This window comes from Thalassophryne amazonica, chromosome 20, assembly GCF_902500255.1.
Source record: "Thalassophryne amazonica chromosome 20, fThaAma1.1, whole genome shotgun sequence".
Lineage (NCBI taxonomy): Eukaryota > Metazoa > Chordata > Actinopteri > Batrachoidiformes > Batrachoididae > Thalassophryne > Thalassophryne amazonica.
In genome coordinates, this window is record NC_047122.1 from 47,433,917 (window position 1) to 47,454,278 (window position 20,362).

Genomic DNA, 20,362 nt, shown 5'->3' on the forward strand with positions numbered 1-20,362 from the left:
AGAGTCCGACATTGTTTTTGCAAAGTTACACACCGATTCAATGTTAATTTTAGTGACCTCCGATTGGCGTAACCGAGTGTCATTACTGCCGACGTGAATTACAATCTTACCAAATTTACGCTTAGCCTTAGCCAGCAATTTCAAATGTCCTTCGATGTCGCCTGCTCTGGCCCCCGGAAGACAATTGACAATGGTTGCTGGTGTCGCTAACTTCACATTTCTCAAAACAGAGTCGCCAATAACCAGAGTTTGATCCTCGGCGAGTGTATCGTCGAGTGGGGAAAAACGGTTAAAGATGTGAACGGGTTGACGGTGTACACGGGGCTTCTGTTTAGGGCTACGCTTCCTCCTCACAGTCACCCAGTCAGCCTGCCTTCCCGACTGCACGGGGTCTGCCAGGTGGGAACTAACGGCGGCTAAGCTACCTTGGTCCGCACCGACTACAGGGGCCTGGCTAGCTGTAGAATTTTCCACGGTGCGGAGCCAAGCCTCCAATTCGCCCAGCCTGGCCTCCAAAGCTACGAATAAGCTGCACTTATTACATGTACCGTTACTGCTAAAAGAGGCCGAGGAATAACTAAACATTTCACACCCAGAGCAGAAAAGTACGGGAGAGACAGGAGAAGCCGCCATGCTAAAACGGCTAAGAGCTAGTAGCTACGCTAAGCTAGCGGATTCCCAAACAGGGAATCCGACACTAGACAGGCTGTGGAGCAGCACAGGTAAAGCACGACAACAGTGCTAAAATAAAATAAAAATCCACTAGACAGGCTGTGGAGCAGCACAGGTAACGCACAACAACAGTGCTAAAAAATAAAATAAAATAAAAATAAAAATCCACTGGACAGGCTGTGGAGCAGCACAGGCAACGCACGACAACAGTGCTAAAACAAAATAAAAATCCACTAGACAGGCTGTGGAGCAGCACAGGTAACACACGACAACAGTGCTAAAATAAAATAAAAATCCACTAGACAGGCTGTGGAGCAGCACAGGTAACGCACAACAACAGTGCTAAAAAATAAAATAAAATAAAAATAAAAATCCACTGGACAGGCTGTGGAGCAGCACAGGTAACGCACAACAACAGTGCTAAAAAATAAAATAAAATAAAAATAAAAATCCACTGGACAGGCTGTGGAGCAGCACAGGCAACGCACGACAACAGTGCTAAAACAAAATAGAAATCCACTAGACAGGCTGTGGAGCAGCACAGGTAACGCACGACAACAGTGCTAAAACAAAATAGAAATCCACTAGACAGGCTGTGGAGCAGCACAGGTAACGCACAACAACAGTGCTAAAACAAAATAGAAATCCACTAGACAGGCTGTGGAGCAGCACAGGTAACGCACAACAACAGTGCTAAAACAAAATAAAAATCCACTAGACAGGCTGTGGAGCAGCACAGGTAATGCACAACAACAGTGCTAAAACAAAATAAAAATCCACTGGACAGGCTGTGGAGCAGCACAGGTAACGCACAACAACAGTGCTAAAAAATAAAATAAAATAAAAATAAAAATCCACTGGACAGGCTGTGGAGCAGCACAGGCAACGCACGACAACAGTGCTAAAACAAAATAAAAATCCACTAGACAGGCTGTGGAGCAGCACAGGTAACGCACGACAACAGTGCTAAAACAAAATAAAAATCCACTAGACAGGCTGTGGAGCAGCACAGGTAACGCACGACAACAGTGCTAAAACAAAATAAAAATCCACTGGACAGGCTGTGGAGCAGCACAGGTAACGCACAACAACAGTGCTAAAAAACAAAATAAAATAAAAATAAAAATCCACTGGACAGGCTGTGGAGCAGCACAGGCAACGCACGACAACAGTGCTAAAACAAAATAAAAATCCACTAGACAGGCTGTGGAGCAGCACAGGTAACGCACGACAACAGCGCTAAATAAAAATCCACTGGACAGGCTGTGGAGCAGCACAGGTAACGCACGACAACAGCGCCCAAAAAAAAATAAAATCAAAATCCACTGGACAGGCTGTGGAGCAGCACAGGCAACGCACGACAACAGTGCTAAAACAAAATAAAAATCCACTAGACAGGCTGTGGAGCAGCACAGGTAACACACGACAACAGTGCTAAAATAAAATAAAAATCCACTAGACAGGCTGTGGAGCAGCACAGGTAACGCACAACAACAGTGCTATAAAATAAAATAAAAATAAAAATCCACTGGACAGGCTGTGGAGCAGCACAGGTAACGCACAACAACAGTGCTAAAAAATAAAATAAAATAAAAATAAAAATCCACTGGACAGGCTGTGGAGCAGCACAGGTAACGCACAACAACAGTGCTAAAAAATAAAATAAAAATAAAAATCCACTGGACAGGCTGTGGAGCAGCACAGGCAACGCACGACAACAGTGCTAAAACAAAATAAAAATCCACTAGACAGGCTGTGGAGCAGCACAGGTAACGCACGACAACAGCGCTAAATAAAAATCCACTGGACAGGCTGTGGAGCAGCACAGGTAACGCACGACAACAGCGCCCAAAAAAATAAAATCAAAATCAAAATCCACTGGACAGGCTGTGGAGCAGCACAGGTAACACACGACAACAGTGCCAAAAAACAAAACAAAAATCCACTGAACAGGCTGTGGAGCAGCACAGGTAACACACGACAACAGTGGTAAAAAAATAAAATAAAAATCCACTGGACAGGCTGTGGAACAGCACAGGTAACGCACGACAACAGTGCTAAAAAATAAAATAAAAATCCACTGAACAGGCTGTGGAGCAGCACAGGTAACACACGACAACAGTGCTAAAAATAAAATAAAAATCCACTAGGCAGGCTGTGGAGCAGCACAGGTAACGCACGACAACAGTGCTAAAATAAAATAAAAATCCACTAGGCAGGCTGTGGAGCAGCACGACAACAGTGCTAAAAAATAAAATAAAAACGAAAGCGTTAGCAAGCTAGTTAGCTTGCCAACGCTGATGAAGGTTAGCTGATAAAAGAGCTCCGTCGCGATGCTTCGACCGTTAGAGGTCTTCTTTAGGCGTTGGAGCACGGTGAAAAAGTAAAAAAAAGTAAAAAAGTCTTGAAAAAGACTGTTAATTCAAAGAACTCAAACAGCTCAGTTCAAACAGCTAACAGATACAGCAGAACACCGCTGTGCTCCGGAACCAGAAAAAAGTCCACCCTCCACCACAAAACATATTAAACATTAGGTCTCTCTCTTCTAAGTCCCTGTTAGTAAATTATATAATAATTGATCAACATATTGATTTATTCTGCCTTACAGAAACCTGGTTACAGCAGGATGAATATGTTAGTTTAAATGAGTCGACACCCCCGAGTCACACTAACTGCCAGAACGCTCGTAGCACGGGCCGAGGCGGAGGATTAGCAGCAATCTTCCATTCCGGCTTATTAATTAATCAAAAACCCAGACAGAGCTTTAATTCATTTGAAAGCTTGACTCTTAGTCTTGTCCATCCAAATTGGAAGTCCCAAAAACCAGTTTTATTTGTTGTTATCTATCGTCCTCCTCGTCGTTACTGTGAGTTTCTCTGTGAATTTTCAGAACTTTTGTCTGACTTAGTGCTTAGCTCAGATAAGATAATTATAGTGGGCGATTTTAACATCCACACAGATGCTGAGAATGACAGCCTCAACACTGCATTTAATCTATTATTAGACTCAATTGGCTTTGCTCAAAATGTAAATGAGTCCACCCACCACTTTAATCATATCTTAGAACTTGTTCTGACTTATGGTATGGAAATTGAAGACTTAACAGTATTCCCTGAAAACTCCCTTCTGTCTGATCATTTCTTAACATTTACATTTACTCTGATGGACTACCCAGCAGTGGGGAATAAGTTTCATTACACTAGAAGTCTTTTAGAAAGCGCTGTAACTAGGTTTAAGGATATGTTTCCTTCTTTATGTTCCCTAATGCCATATACCAACACAGTGCAGAGTAGCTACCTAAACTCTGTAAGTGAGATAGAGTATCTCGTCAATAGTTTTACATCCTCATTGAAGACAACTTTGGATGCTGTAGCTCCTCTGAAAAAGAGAGCTTTAAATCAGAAGTGCCTGACTCCGTGGTATAACTCACAAACTCGCAGCTTAAAGCAGATAACCCGTAAGTTGGAGAGGAAATGGCATCTCACTAATTTAGAAGATCTTCACTTAGCCTGGAAAAAGAGTCTGTTGCTCTATAAAAAAGCCCTCCGTAAAGCTAGGACATCTTACTACTCATCACTAATTGAAGAAAATAAGAACCCCAGGTTTCTTTTCAGCACTGTAGCCAGGCTGACAAAAGAGTCAGAGCTCTATTGAGCCGAGTATTCCTTTAACTTTAACTAGTAATGACTTCATGACTTTCTTTGCTAATAAAATTTTAACTATTAGAGAACAAATTACTCATAACCATCCCAAAGACGTATCGTTATCTTTGGCTGCTTTCAGTGATGCCGGTATTTGGTTAGACTCTTTCTCTCAGATTGTTCTGTCTGAGTTATTTTCATTAGTTACTTCATCCAAACCATCAACATGTCTATTGGACCCCATTCCTACCAGGCTGCTCAAGGAAGCCCTACCATTATTTAATGCTTTGATCTTAAATATGATCAATCTATCTTTATTAGTTGGCTATGTACCACAGGCTTTTAAGGTGGCAGTAATTAAACCATTACTTAAAAAGCCATCACTTGACCCAGGTATCTTAGCTAATTATAGGCCAATCTCCAACCTTCCTTTTCTCTCAAAAATTCTTGAAAGGGTAGTTGTAAAACAGCTAACTGATCATCTGCAGAGGAATGGTCTATTTGAAGAGTTTCAGTCAGGTTTTAGAATTCATCATAGTACAGAAACAGCATTAGTGAAGGTTACAAATGATCTTCTTATGGCCTCAGACAGTGGACTCATCTCTGTGCTTGTTCTGTTAGACCTCAGTGCTGCTTTTGATACTGTTGACCATAAAATTTTATTACAGAGATTAGAGCATGCCATAGGTATTAAAGGCACTGCACTGCGGTGGTTTGAATCATATTTATCTAATAGATTACAATTTGTTCATGTAAATGGGGAATCTTCTTCACAGACTAAGGTTAATTATGGAGTTCCACAAGGTTCTGTGCTAGGACCAATTTTATTCACTTTATACATGCTTCCCTTAGGCAGTATTATTAGACGGCATTGCTTAAATTTTCATTGTTACGCAGATGATACCCAGCTTTATCTATCCATGAAGCCAGAGGACACACACCAATTAGCTAAACTGCAGGATTGTCTTACATACATAAGGACATGGATGACCTCTAATTTCCTGCTTTTAAACTTAGATAAAACTGAAGTTATTGTACTTGGCCCCACAAATCTTAGAAACATGGTGTCTAACCAGATCCTTACTCTGGATGGCATTACCCTGACCTGTAGTAATACTGTGAGAAATCTTGGAGTCATTTTTGATCAGGATATGTCATTCAAAGCGCATATTAAACAAATATGTAAGACTGCTTTTTTGCATTTAAGCAATATCTCTAAAATTAGAAAGGTCTTGTCTCAGAGTGATGCTGAAAAACTAATTCATGCATTTATTTCCTCTAGGCTGGACTATTGTAATTCATTATTATCAGGTTGTCCTAAAAGTTCCCTGAAAAGCCTTCAGTTAATTCAAAATGCTGCAGCTAGAGTACTAACGGGGACTAGAAGGAGAGAGCATATCTCACCCATATTGGCCTCTCTTCATTGGCTTCCTGTTAATTCTAGAATAGAATTTAAAATTCTTCTTCTTACTTATAAGGTTTTGAATAATCAGGTCCCATCTTATCTTATGGACCTCATAGTACCATATCACCCCAATAGAGCGCTTCACTCTGACTGCAGGCTTACTTGTAGTTCCTAGGGTTTGTAAGAGTAGAATGGGAGGCAGAGCCTTCAGCTTTCAGGCTCCTCTCCTGTGGAACCAGCTCCCAATTCAGATCAGGGAGACAGACACCCTCTCTACTTTTAAGATTAGGCTTAAAACTTTCCTTTTTGCTAAAGCTTATAGTTAGGGCTGGATCAGGTGACCCTGAACCATCCCTTAGTTATGCTGCTATAGACTTAGACTGCTGGGGGGTTCCCATAATGCACTGAGTGTTTCTTTCTCTTTTTGCTCTGTATGCACCACTCTGCATTTAATCATTAGTGATTGATCTCTGCTCCCCTCCACAGCATGTCTTTTTCCTGGTTCTCTCCCTCAGCCCCAACCAGTCCCAGCAGCAGACTGCCCCTCCCTGAGCCTGGTTCTGCTGGAGGTTTCTTCCTGTTAAAAGGGAGTTTTTCCTTCCCACTGTCGCCAAGTGCTTGCTCACAGGGGGTCGTTTTGACCTTTGGGGTTTTTACGTAATTATTGTATGGCATTGCCTTACAATATAAAGCGCCTTGGGGCAACTGTTTGTTGTGATTTGGCGCTATATAAATAAAATTGATTGATTGATTGACTCAACACTGGTTCATGATGTAAACAAGGCTGTTTTCAAGGATTTTTGGTTGCTAAAATGCACATTGTGCATTCCCGAGATAGATAATCAGTCCTGACATTCCCCTCCACCATGGGAACTTAGACACATGGCATATTAGTTGTTTGTGGGACTGATCCACAGCAGCACTGACAAAATCCTGTTTGTTGTGGGTCCAGCAGCACTGAAAATCATATTGATGCCTTTCTCAACAGAAACCACTTGTTTATTATTGCCACAAGTGTTAGCTTTTATATTGTGCTCGTTCATCCCAAATTTGTGGTATCTGGGATTATACCAGACCTTGCTGTGCTCTGTGCCTACAGCGTTCCCTGCACCATTATCCCCCTGCAGTGCATCTCAGATTTCACCAGCACTCGTCACTCATCAAAAGACACATTACACGAGGGCTTTTAGGAGTTTGGGTGTAAATACTGCTGACACAGAAACAAGAGCACCTTAAAGATACATACATTCAGTAACTTCTCACATGGTCATGTAGCATTGTGTCTTTGTCATTTAGACACCAACATTCTGACAACTTTTGGCTTTTTATTTATTTATTACTAAACTAGGTAATCATACCTCTGGGACTGTGGACAGTATTGGGCAGCGCAGTCTCATTTGAGGGCAGGCACTAAAGGGGTAAAATATGATGCATAAGGCATAATTTCTCTACTTCCAGGAAAGAAACATGCCACTTTCTCTGGGTTTTTGGGTAAATTACATGCAAACAAAGTTAAAATGCAAAGAAAAGGTGACGATGCCGTGGAAAGTGGACACGTGTTGCAGTTTCTTGACCCGGAGCACAAACGTGTCGATGCGGTGGTGCTGGTGAAAGAACGCAGCTACTCTGGTTAGCCTTACTGGTGTCAGTAAGGCTAACACTTACTGACACGACGTCTCCCATTTGCCTCGTCTTCCCTTCTCCACTAGGAACTGAAAAAAACTTGCACTTTTCGCAACTGCTTCGGTGATTGCAGCTGAAAACAAAACAGTGCAACATTTTCCTGTTAGAATTGACGCAGTTTGTGGGAAGAGACTAATACCCGGGTGGTGAGTGGGAGTGTCAGCACAAACCATTTGGAGGATGGGGGGGTTTTAGCAGAAACTATTTTAAACTGGCACGTCTTAAACAGGCAGGTCCGCTAGGTGACGAGTATGAAGATTGTCGGGCTGAATGGTTTGTGCTGAAACTCTCACGATCCGCCCGGGGATTCTCTGCCGTGTTCATGTCGGCCTCACAAAGGTGGTCAAATCCCGCAATATCATGTAGGGGTTCAAACGAGACTGCACTGCCTTATTGAGTATGGTGAGCTGACAATTGATCACTATGAGCTTGACCTTCACCCAAGTTACTGAACTCTTGCTGACCTTCCCAGGTGGTTTTAGAATCCACCTGTGTGCTGCGTTTGGTCCAAATTGGGTTGAAAATCTAATTTCTTGAGCTTTACTTTTGCCTAAATGAATCTTTAACAGGAGTTTCAACACTACCCTTCATTGACATAAAAATGTTCGGTAGAAATCGGCAAAAGGTCCTGGGAGGAGTATGCCAACAAACAATTCCAGAACACGTGTGCACCAAGTTTTTTCAAAGGAAAATCAGTATTTTGATGACCTTGACCTTTGCCACAACAAACCCTTTAAGGGTGATTGTGGGGTTTTGTCTGTCATCCACTTCTCAAGTTTGTTTGAAATTGGCCAAAGCACCTGGGAGAAGTAATAGAACCAACACACACATTTCTCATATGAAAGTGTGATACACACACGGTGAAAGCAAATTGCAGCCCAGCATTTGAAAGTTTGAATTCAAAGTCAAACCTCTTCGTTTTGGGGCCCCGCAGGGAGGCAGCGGTTCAGACAGCCGAGTGTCAGACATAGTGGATTGCGGCCGCATGGCTCTGGACAACAAGACTTCACTCCTAAACACCCCGCTGCTCTCCTCCAGTCCTCGAGGGGCCCGTGAGCACTTCAGCGACTCTCCTTTCAAACACAGCCTCAAAGACACCAGCCTGGACGACTCGAGCAAACATCTCACTGATGGTACAGAACCAGCCAAAAATTCTAACACTCACAGAAACACAACTTTTCATATGAGTTATAATGTTCCACTTTATTTCTCTCTCTCTCTCCTCAGCAGATAGCAGCCTGGACCAATCAGAGATGGTAGCTGAATTGCTGAAAGAGTTGTCCAATCACAACGAGCGCATAGAGGAGAGGAAAGCAGCTCTTTGTGACCTGCTGAAGCTGATTCGTGAGAACACCCTGCAGGTGTGGGATGAACATTTCAAGACTGTCCTGCTGCTGCTGCTTGAGACATTGCGTGACAGAGAGGTATAAATGCCCTCATGTTTTTCTGTTCTTTTAAGTTAACAAAAACAGAAACACAATAACAGAATGTTTGCACCATATTTCAAAAAATACTGAATGCAAGTTATTAAAGATAGCTACAGCTCTCTGAAATTGACTTTTTTTTTTTTTTTTTTTTGTATGCCTTTAGCATGGGATCCGGACTCTTGCCCTGCGGGTGCTGAGAGAAATTCTCAGCAAGCAGCCCTGGAGGTTCAAGAACTATGCAGAGCTCACCATCATTAGAGCTCTGGAAGCACACAAAGATCCCCACAAGGAGGCACGTGTACCCTCTGATAAATGCACACATCAGCTCACTTTGGGAACTGTGCTAATCGTGAAAAGTTGTGCACAGAATCATAAAAGCATTAAGTTCACCAAAAACACATACATGTTGGTAGATTATTAAGAAATGTAAATAGTAATGGTGTCATTTTCGCACATCTTTTCATAACGCCAGTGAATGATGTTTGTATTCGTTGTGTGCGTTCCTGCAGGTGGTACGAGCAGCAGAGGAGACGGCAGCCATGCTGGCATTGTCCATCAGTCCGGATCAGTGTATAAAAGTTTTATGTCCCATCATACAGTCAGCAGACTACCCAATGAACCTGGCTGCCATCAAGATGCAGACGAAGGTGATTGAAAGGATTCCTCGTGACAGCCTCATAAATGTGCTGCCTGAGATTGTGCCAGGACTCATACAGGTAACTGACACAGGACAAATATTAACGTAACTGCTCATTCAGTGCTGAAAATCCTCTGTCTCAGTACATTGCTCCCTACGTTGTAAGGGTGTAACTATACATGTATTTGTATTGAACCGTTTCGGTACAGGACGTTCGGTTCGGTACAGGGCTGCAGGGCTGGACTGGGGAAATTTTTCAGGCCAGGCATTTTTAACCAAGACCAGGCCACCACCAGGTATCGAAGGGGAAAAAAATTACGCCTGCAGTGACAGTGTGGGTTTTTTTCTTTTTTGGGGGGGGGGGTCCCTTAACCGATCAATGTGCACCAGGAGACACATACATTTTAACACTATAAGAAGCATTATGAAAAGTTCTCCCGAAATACAGTTATCATAGGCTTATCAAAAGTACGATCTATTGACAGTAGGTCACATTACTTTTTAGACATAATAAGCCGTCATTTCATTCAGCCTTGTTACTTAGAAATAGAAATTATATAAAAACATTTGTTATAGAAATACTGTAGGCTTTACTATAAATAATATATCATTATTTGTGTGATACAATTCATCATATAAAGCAAGAAATGACTGGATGCCTGAAGCAATGACTGGATACAAAGGTTGAGCTTTTGAAACTGCAATACACAAAAAGGCCACAAGATGGAGACAGTTGTCTATCTCACTACAAGCTACAAGTAACATCAAGGATTTCTTTTATTACCAATTTGTGTTGCTAATCAACTTAGAGAATGACTCTCAATTTAAAGTAAAATGTTAGGTATGTGAAATTATGCCAGGACTTGGGAAAATACATTTTAGACAGGGACGCCGTTATACCACGCCACCGCACTGCAGACTGTGCAAAACAGCATACTTTGTATGACCGACGTACGACCGTCACACAAATAGAATAAAGAAACAACCTGGCGGCGGCAGCATGGTAGCTAGCCATGCACACCATTTTCACAGGTTACATTGCTAGGCTAGGTTATGTGACTGGCAGAGTTAGCACGTACGAAAATTATATCCAACCTTAATTCATATCTGAGTGACCCAGTTAGACAGCACTTTACTTCGGACCAGAAGATCAGAATGTCTCTCTCACACACCAGATGTCTGATTTATGAACAAGTTAGGTTGCTGTTCATCAATTAATAGCTGAAGTTAACCTTCACTTACCGTCATGGCCGTAGTGGTCCCTGCCTCGTCCACCTGTTGAACTTCTTCTCTGCCACTTGCTGAGGCTGCCACAGATGTGGATGCTCCGCGTCCACACGAAGCAAACATGTCTGTTATTTTAAGACATTTTGCAGCATCTGCCTGAAGGGCTACTCTCTTCTGATCCCTGGCTCTTTCAGCGCCACCTTTCCTCTTCTTGCCACCATCCATATCGCTCGTTATCGCTCTGTCCGGCACTGGCGCACTGTGTAGCCCAACCGAAACCCGAGATGGAGGGGTAATTGGCCTGTCTCTCACCTCATTGGTCCAGGCCACAATCAATCATGACTAAAGGGCCGATCTACCAGTTTATGCACCAATAGGAGGGTTTATATACCGGTATCCAGTGTTGCCACAGTTACTTTGAAAAAGTAATCCAATTACTGATTACTCCTTGAAAAAGTAACTTAGTTACTTTACTGATTACTCAATTGTAAAAGTAACTAAGTTAGATTACTAGTTACTTTTTAGTTACTTTCTCCAGCTGCCCACAACAACCCTCTGCCACCTCAACATGACAATGATACTTGTTTTGCCAAAACTCACTTTATAGTCACCCTTTCTTGACTTCAATGAAAATACATACTTGTTTTATAAAAAGTAAAATAAAGACGTCTTTCTTGACCTCATATTTAACTGTTGACAGCACTGTAACAGTAAAACTTTCTAACCTACATTGTTAATAAATGTAACTATTAAATTCTTTCTAACATTTAAATTTTCTCTAAACATTTTACTTGTCGAAATTATTATTATTTTAAGTAGTATTAGTAGTTGTAGTAAAAAAAAAAAGTCTTCAAAACTGGACCTTTAATCTAGGGGTGTTGTGAGGGGGAGCATCCTTGCCCCACGCCCCCATTCCATCTGGATTCGCCCCTGCTTTGGCGTTTGAGCACAAAGAATGGATAACATTTATTTATGCAGAAAACATGACCAGATTTACAGGTAAGAAAGTTTTATTGTGTTTTCACATCATGTGGTCCTCAGAAACAGTGTTTAGGTGCATCTGAGTGGAAAATAGTGTTAGTTGTTGACGCGTTGCGGAAGATCAGCTGTTTTAACGTGCAGATATGGAGCGGCTCAACTCTAAATAAAGGAGGAACAAAGCATAAAAATGTCTTTGTAAAGCTCAGTGCAGGTGTGCTGTTATCACCGCACTTTAAGCTCACAGCTCACTTTACTTCGTTAAAAAAAAAAAAAAACCACAGGCCATCAGGCCACCGGGCAAATGCCCGTTGTGCAATACTATCAGTCCAGCGGTGCAGGGCTGTGCACGTGTGAGTTGCGTTGCGCGTGTTTTGCGTTCACTGTTGTCAACTTGGTGACTTTCTTGCCAAATCTGGCGACTTTCCAAACCCTCGTGACGACTTATTTTCTCAAAAGTGACTAGTGACAAATCTAGCTACTTTTACTGGCGTTACTGGAGACTTTTCTGATGTTTGGCGACTGAAAGTGAAAGTCTCTGTTGTCACCGAGCGGCAGCGGGTCTCCCCCTCCTACTCTGCCTGCAGCAGCCTGTAAAGCACTGAGCGGAGGGATATCTACAGTCCTCCTCACTCGGACTCACTCAGCCTACTGACCTCGTTGGCTGTGCTGTGATTAAATAGTCCCCAGACTTTGAGAAGCCCTGGCCTTGAGAAGTGATTTTATTTTAATAATTGATGGCCAGTTTTAATGGCAAAATAAATAAACAAACATGAATCAAGTTTATTTGTGGTTCAGAATATTTTTAAGGTGGTTTTACTCACTTTTTTTGCCTCTCCCACAATGTTTTTGTTTTCAAAACTTTATTTAAAAAGATATATTAAACATTAAATGAACAATAGAAAAAGATAAAGAAATAAAAAAATTGCACAAAAGTAAAGGGATTCTTTTTTTATATATAAAAATCCCTTAGTGTGTGACAGTTTTGGACAAGTTAATTTTTCTGGCAAAAAATATGAAGGTTGAATAAAATTGAGCAGGGCTTTATGCTAGAAATGTTGTGCTGCTCTTTACTTGAGGAAAGCTTTTGTTAAAAGCTGTTTACTAGGAATTTATCTTTTATAATATTTCATACATTTGTTGTTTATTTGACATTTTATTTAACTTATTACCAGGCAGCACTTTGCAATTATTTTATTTTCCTGTTTGTATAATGTTACAATAAATTGTTGGTTTAAACAACAAGCAAATTTAGGTTTTGCATTTTGTTCCCATACTGTACCGAAAATGAACTGAACCGTGACCTCAGAACCGAGGTACGTATCGAACCATGATTTTTGTGTATCGTTAGACCCCTACTACGTTCCTAACAGCTGGTGTAGACAGGGACTCAAAAACAGTAAATACTATCACCTTGTAACTCCCCAGATTAAAAGAACATATAATGAGGACAAACCCTGTTGCATCAAATTTGATGCACCAGCTAGATCACAAAAGCAAGCATTTTTGCTTACGCAATATCCCAGAGATGTGTCTGTCACTTACTGGATTGTTAATGGGTGATGGATAAATTTCTGAGTACGAATAGCTGTGGCTGAATTCGCATGTGGTTTGTCTGCCCCTTGACCATCGGGCATGTTGAGTGCTTGTCGCTATGCTCTGCTCAGCCAACAAGCTATCAACTGCAGGGGGAACATGATGACCAACAGTGTTGCAACAGTTACTTTAGATTCAGCAGCTGCCAAATGTAACTAATAAAGTAACTAGTAATGTAACTTAAGTACTTTTAAAACTGAGTGATCAGTAAAGTAACAAGTTACTTTTTCAAGGGATAATCAGTAATTGGATTACTTTTTTAAACTAACTGTGGCAACACTGATGACCAATAAGTGGAAAAATACAGAACGAAATATACAACAGAACAGGAGAGTAAAACCAGAATTTTAAAAAATGGATAGAACATGCAACTGGGAGTGATGCCAAAATTTGTAATTAATGTTGCAAATTAGTGATGATAACTTGAAACATTGTTCCAGAATGCTTTGAAATATTTGCAACACCTGTATTTCAAAGCATTGACACCATATAACAAGGAACACGTCACTAGATGTACGAACTGGGACTTCATTATATCACCAACTGTTTCAAAACAATTATTGCACATTGTTCTGTTTGTGCCCCCTCTGGAGTTAAAACATAAATGAATGATACTTCAACAAAGAGTGTGTCAAAGTGAAACTTGGTACACAAGATCAATCAATCAATCAATCAATTTTTTTATATAGCGCCAAATCACAACAAACAGTTGCCCCAAGGCGCTTTATATTGTAAGGCAAGGCCATACAATAATTATGTAAAACCCCAACGGTCAAAACGACCCCCTGTGAGCAAGCACTTGGCTACAGTGGGAAGGAAAAACTCCCTTTTAACAGGAAGAAACCTCCAGCAGAACCAGGCTCAGGGAGGGGCAGTCTTCTGCTGGGACTGGTTGGGGCTGAGGGAGAGAACCAAGAAAAAGACATGCTGTGGAGGGGAGCAGAGATCAATCACTAATGATTAAATGCAGAGTGGTGCATACAGAGCAAAAAGAGAAAGAAACAGTGCATCATGGGAACCCCCCAGCAGTCTACGTCTATAGCAGCATAACTAAGGGATGGTTCAGGGTCACCTGATCCAGCCCTAACTATAAGCTTTAGCAAAAAGGAAAGTTTTAAGCCTAATCTTAAAAGTAGAGAGGGTGTCTGTCTCCCTGATCTGAATTGGGAGCTGGTTCCACAGGAGAGGAGCCTGAAAGCTGAAGGCTCTGCCTCCCATTCTACTCTTACAAACCCTAGGAACTACAAGTAAGCCTGCAGTCTGAGTTGCTGGTGTCGCTAACTTCACATTTCTCAAAACAGAGTCGCCAATAACCAGAGTTTGATCCTCGGCGGGTGTGTCGTCGAGTGGGGAAAAACGGTTAGAGATGTGAACGGGTTGGCGGTGTACACGGGGCTTCTGTTTAGGGCTACGCTTCCTCCTCACAGTCACCCAGTCGGCCTGCTTTCCCGGCTGCTCGGGATCTGCCAGAGGGGAACTAACGGCGGCTAAGCTACCTTGGTCCGCACCGACTACAGGGGCCTTGCTAGCTGTAGAATTTTCCACGGTGCGGAGCCGAGTCTCCAATTCGCCCAGCCTGGCCTCCAAAGCTACGAATAAGCTACACTTATTACAAGTACCATTACTGCTAAAGGAGGCCGAGGAATAACTAAACATTTCACACCCAGAGCAGAAAAGTGCGGGAGAGACAGGAGAAGCCGCCATGCTAAATCGGCTAAGAGCTAGTAGCTACGCTAAGCTAGCGGATTCCTAAAAACACGCAAAGTGAATAATGTGTAAATAATTTAGAGGTGATTCAGCAGAAGGAGTGCTTTAGTTAAGGCACGTAAAGATTACACTGGGAAACAAATCGTAATCTAGATAACTAGATCAATCTAACTGCGCAGATTAAACAGCTAACAGATACAGAAAAACACCGCTGTGCTCCGGAACAGGAAGTGATACAATACCGCAGTGAGAGGTCACTGATCAAGAACACCTCAGAATGACCTCAGATAAGATCAGGGTTGGGTTCGGTTCAGTTGTAATTGTGAGATAATTGTAATTGTGGCTACTGGGGGCGGAGTCTCTGAAACGTATGTGTGATATCTTGAGAAAGCCTCATGTATCAATGTGAAACTTGGTTCACAAGTTTCATGTTGGTTGCTATTGTGGCCACCAGGGGGCACAGTCTCTGAAACCTAGTGTGCATGATAATATTACAAGCCCTTCATGGATCATGATAGCTAACAACATGCACAACTTCAGTGTTGGACCCAATTAGATTAGTGTGCGTGCTCTGCAGGATTGTAACTTTTTTTTTTTTTTTTTTGTCTGTCTGAACAGGGTTATGACAACTCTGAAAGCAGTGTGAGGAAAGCCTGTGTGTTCTGCTTGGTGGCAATCCATGCAGTGATAGGAGATGACCTCAAACCACACCTCAGTCAACTCTCCAGCAGCAAGGTTCAAAGCATTTAAAATCTGCAACTTGTTCCTCAATGTGCACCTTGTGTCGCTCCCCTATGTGCTGATTTGCAACATGTGCATTTACAGATCCATGCTTTGTTCTCTTTGCCTCTTGTTACCTGCAGCTGAAGCTGTTGAATCTTTACATCAAGCGTGCCCAGTCTGGCTCCAGCGGCAGCGAACCCCCAACTGAGAGCCTATAGGAGATAATGGCGCCCTCTCACAGGGCAAACAATGAATTGCAACTCTGAATCATGCACAGCTCACACACAAGCTGAGAACAAAAACCCTGATCCCAACATTTTTATCAAACTGGGCAAATGGCATTCATCCACAAAGACATACATATGCACTCAGTCGTGCTGATGTACAGACTCTAATCTTCTGTGGTGAGCAGAGGGATACACACACACACAGGTACATGCAGTCCTCATACATTTCATGCTGCACTGCAAGATGGGAGTTGTGGTTCAGGAGAGAGTTGTGGTTCTCCTGACCATCACCGAGGATCCATCCTGATCGCTGATGCTCAGGCTAAGGTCCAAGTCAGTCCAAGAAATGCATAAACACAAGATGAAGATAGGAATTGTCCGTCCTTTTCACCTCCCTTGTATCCATTGGTGTTGTCCAAAAAGTAATATTTCCCTTGGGACAACATCTCAGTGTGAACAAAAAGCTGCATATCTGCATTTTGTGATTCACCAAAAAAAAAGTTACTGAGAAGAACAGCACTGTCTCTTTGCATCTTGAACCTGGAGCGGCCGAGGCCAGGTAGACAAGAATGTAAATTTACATGGTCTTAGTTTGAAGATATTTTACTCAATTTGGTTTTTAATGTCTGGATTAATCCTTTCACATATACATGTTCACTCATTCAAAAGGTGCTAATGACCCTGAACCCACACTGCGATCGCTCGACGATCAAGTTGGATCACAGTGAGCAGATTCCAAAGTAAACAGAGGTCTTGCGTGTTCAAGGATGCATGAGATTAAATCTTCAAAAAAATAAAATAAAAAAGTGATAATGAGTTCATACCAACAGTGAGAACAACATCCGAATACAGGTTATTATTACTGTGAAAAGTGTCCGCCCCTTTCAGAAAATTCCTTATCATCTTACTTTTCCTCTCGGCTTATCTTGGATCAGTTGGCCTGTGGCAGCGCGAGGAAGGAGACAACTGTGTTGCTTTACTACATGAAGTATGACAAGACATGGCTTATTATCACATAATGGATATGTATCAATGAATGATATTAAAATGGAATATCAAATAACTTGTTTTGGTGACTCCCCTGTTGGCGGGGGGGGGAGGTGCACACGCGCACCTGAGCCCATGGTTTATTTTTCCCTCTGTTGCGCGTGCTGTAGTCTCTCTCTCTCATACTTACTTTTTCTCTGCTGAGAAATTTGTAGAAATGTATTATTTACAGCTCTGGAAAACGGTCTTTCCTCATCCGTCGTCATCTTTCTTTCCTTCTTGTAACATTTGAGCTTTCACTGTTGTTTCCGCTGTGTATTTACAAAGCTGTGCTTGCAATAAAATAAAGAACTTGTACAGATGATGATGGCATGTTGATTTCTGCTGTGGAATTGTGAAAGTTTACTTTCTTCTAAAGGTAACATTTCCTCTCAGCAGACATAATTCAGGAAAGGCAGGCTGGTGCTAATGGTTATTTCAGATTATTTGGGTAAGATAGTTTTATCCTCAAACTTGTCGGTGATCCACCTTCAGCATATTGCTGAGAATTGTGGAAAGAAAAGCTGCAGGAGACACACACACACATATATATATACACACACACACACACAACCCCTGGCTGTAATTATGGAATCACCGGCCTCAGAGCATGTTCATTCAGTTGTTTAATTTTGTAGAAAAAAAGCAGATCACAGACATGACACAAAACTAAAGTTATTTCAAATGGCAACTTTCTGGCTTTAAGAAACACTAAGAAATCAGGAAAAAAAATTGTGGCAGTCAGTAACTTACTTTTTTAGACCAAACAGAGGGGAAAAAATATGGACTCACTCAATTCTGAGGAATAAATTATGGAATCACCCTGTAAATTTTCATCCCCAAAACTAACACCTGCATCAAATCAGATCTGCTCGTTAGTCTGCATCTAAAAAGGAGTGATCACACCTTGGAGAGCTGTTGCACCAAGTGGACTGACATGAGTCATAGCTCCAACACGAGAGTTGTCAATTGAAACAAAGCAGAGGATTATCAAACTCTTAAGAGGGTAAATCATCACGCAATGTTGCAAAAGTTGTTGGTTGTTCACAGTCAGCTGTGTCTAAACTCTGGACCAAATACAAACAACATGGGAAGGTTGTTAAAGGCAAACATACTGGTAGACCAAGGAAGACATCAAAGCGCCAAGACAGAAAACTTAAAGCAATATGTCTCAAAAATCGAAAATGCACAACAAAACAAATGGGAGGAAACTGGAGTCAACGTCTGTGACCGAACTGTAAGAAACCACCTAAAGGAAATGGGATTTACATACAGAAAAGCTAAACGAAAGCCATCATTAAACAGAAAAAAACAAGGTCACAGTGGGCTAAGGAAAAGCGATCGTGGACTGTGGATGACTGGATGAAAGTCATATTCAGTGATGAATCTCGAATCTGCATTGGGCAAGGTGATGATGCTGGAACTTTTGTTTGGTGCCGTTCCAATGAGATTTACAAAGCTGACTGCCTGAAGAGAACATGGAAATTTCCACAGTTGATGATATGGGGCTGCATGTCAGGTAAAGGCACTGGGGAGATGGCTATCATTACATCATCAATAAATGCACAAGTTTACGTTGATATTTTGGACGCTTTTCTTATCCCATCAATTGAAAGTATGTTTGGGGATGAAATCATTTTTCAAGGTGATAATGCATCTTGAAACTGTAAACATTCTGTGAAAACATTCCTTGCAAAAAGACACATAGGGTCAATGTCATGGCCTGCAAATAGTCCGGATCTTAATCCAATTGAAAATCTTTGGTGGAAGTTGAAGAAAATGGTCCATAACAAGGCTCCAACCTGCAAAGCTGATCTGGCAACAGCAATCAGAGAAAGTTGGAGCCAGATTGATGAAGAGTACTGTTTGTCACTCATTAAGTCCATGCCTCAGAGACTGCACGCTGTTATAAAAGCCAGAGGTGGTGCAACAAAATACTAGTGATGTGTTGGAGTGTTCTTTTGTTTTTCATGATGCCATAATTTTTTCCTCAGAATTGAGTGATTCCATATTTTTTCCCTCTGCTTGGTCTAAAAAAGTAACCGTTACTGACTGCCACAATTTTTTTCCTGATCTCTTATAGTGTTTCTTAAAGCCAGAAAGTTGCCATTTGAAATGACTTTAGTTTTGTGTCATGTCTGTGATGTGCTTTTTTTCTACAAAATTAAACAACTGAATGAACATCCTCCGAGGCCGGTGATTCCATAATTTTTGCCAGGGGTTGTATGTATATGTATATATATATATATATATATATATATATATACACAATCTATATTACTTAATGGTTGATTTAACTGGAGCACAAGGAATATTCAGTTTCTTGAATATTTTCTTGAATTGTTTGGAGTCAGCTGGCTGAAAAAGTGATATAGTAATTCTATTAAAGGGGTTGAACATTGTTTCAGTCCATTATCGAGTATTTTATTTATTTTAGTGATATTAGGTCCCTTCAGCTGCTCCCTTGTTTTCACTCGAGGTCACCACAGCAGATCCAAGGTGGATCTGCATGTTGATTTGGCACAAGTTTTTACAGCGGATGCCCTTCCTGACAGAACTCCGCATTACATGGGAATGTGGCAGGGGTGGGGTTTGAACCAGGAATCTTCCACACTGACACCAAGCGTGCTAACCGCTTGTCCACCACCCCTGCTTTATTTCCAATAAGCCATTTTTAGAATTTATTTTTCAATGAAGTATTAAAAATGGCTTATTGTACAAACAAGCCAATATTTTTTTTTTTTTTTTTGTCAGTGATTTAGTTATACAAATGCATCTCAAAAAATTAGAGTTTCTTGAATTGGTTCAGTATTTTTTTTTTTCAAGCAGTTCAGAAATAGTGCAGCAGATAACAGAACATTTACAAAGGAATCTTGCAAATGGTGATAGAAGCACCAAATTTGGCACAAATACACCTTAGACATTGCTGTTTTGAGAAGAAAAAAAATGGCCATTTGAATTTTCAGTAGGCAGTCAGGTAGGGGTCAACTGAAGAATTACACAGGGGTCAAAATTAAAAGATGCTCCATATTCATAGTTTGGATTATCTGTGACTGAATGTTATGGGGTAAAAGCAGCAAGAATGGTGACAAAGATCAATTTCAGTTTGTACAGGGGTCAAAAGTTAAAGTTGCTCCAATTTTGGTAAAACATGGTACAAATTATTGGTTGAGCTAATAGGATTAATAAATGGAATAGTTTTGACTGTGTTGAATGCTTGGTCTGCAAAGTAAAGGTCAAACAATGTCGACATTCATTGGCTTTTATGACATGACATATTTTGACCCATAACATAACTATAACTCCATAACATTCAGTCACAGATAGTCCAAACTATACCTTTTTGGAATCTTTGTGATCAGACAAATAATATGGTATAGTTTTCAATATGATTAGTGCATCTTTTAATTTTG

At 41.3% G+C, this 20,362-nt stretch overlaps 1 protein-coding gene across 21 annotated transcripts in view; it reads left to right on the forward strand.

Annotated features, from left to right (window-relative positions):
• The window catches only part of clasp2 (cytoplasmic linker associated protein 2), a 103,766-nt gene extending 87,680 nt beyond the window's left edge, over positions 1–16,086 (forward strand). For 17 of the 21 annotated variants that reach the window (XM_034161051.1, XM_034161053.1, XM_034161055.1 and 14 more), the window contains 6 exons: positions 8,336–8,534; positions 8,629–8,825; positions 8,992–9,120; positions 9,338–9,544; positions 15,592–15,708; positions 15,837–16,086. In XM_034161051.1, coding sequence (XP_034016942.1) covers positions 8,336–8,534; positions 8,629–8,825; positions 8,992–9,120; positions 9,338–9,544; positions 15,592–15,708; positions 15,837–15,914 — 927 coding nt within the window. In that variant the 3' untranslated portion in view covers positions 15,915–16,086. The remainder of the gene's footprint in view (positions 1–8,335; positions 8,535–8,628; positions 8,826–8,991; positions 9,121–9,337; positions 9,545–15,591; positions 15,709–15,836) is intronic. The other 4 variants (XM_034161052.1, XM_034161056.1, XM_034161070.1 and 1 more) reach the window with 1 other exon arrangement.
• The last annotated feature ends 4,276 nt before the right edge of the window (positions 16,087–20,362 follow it).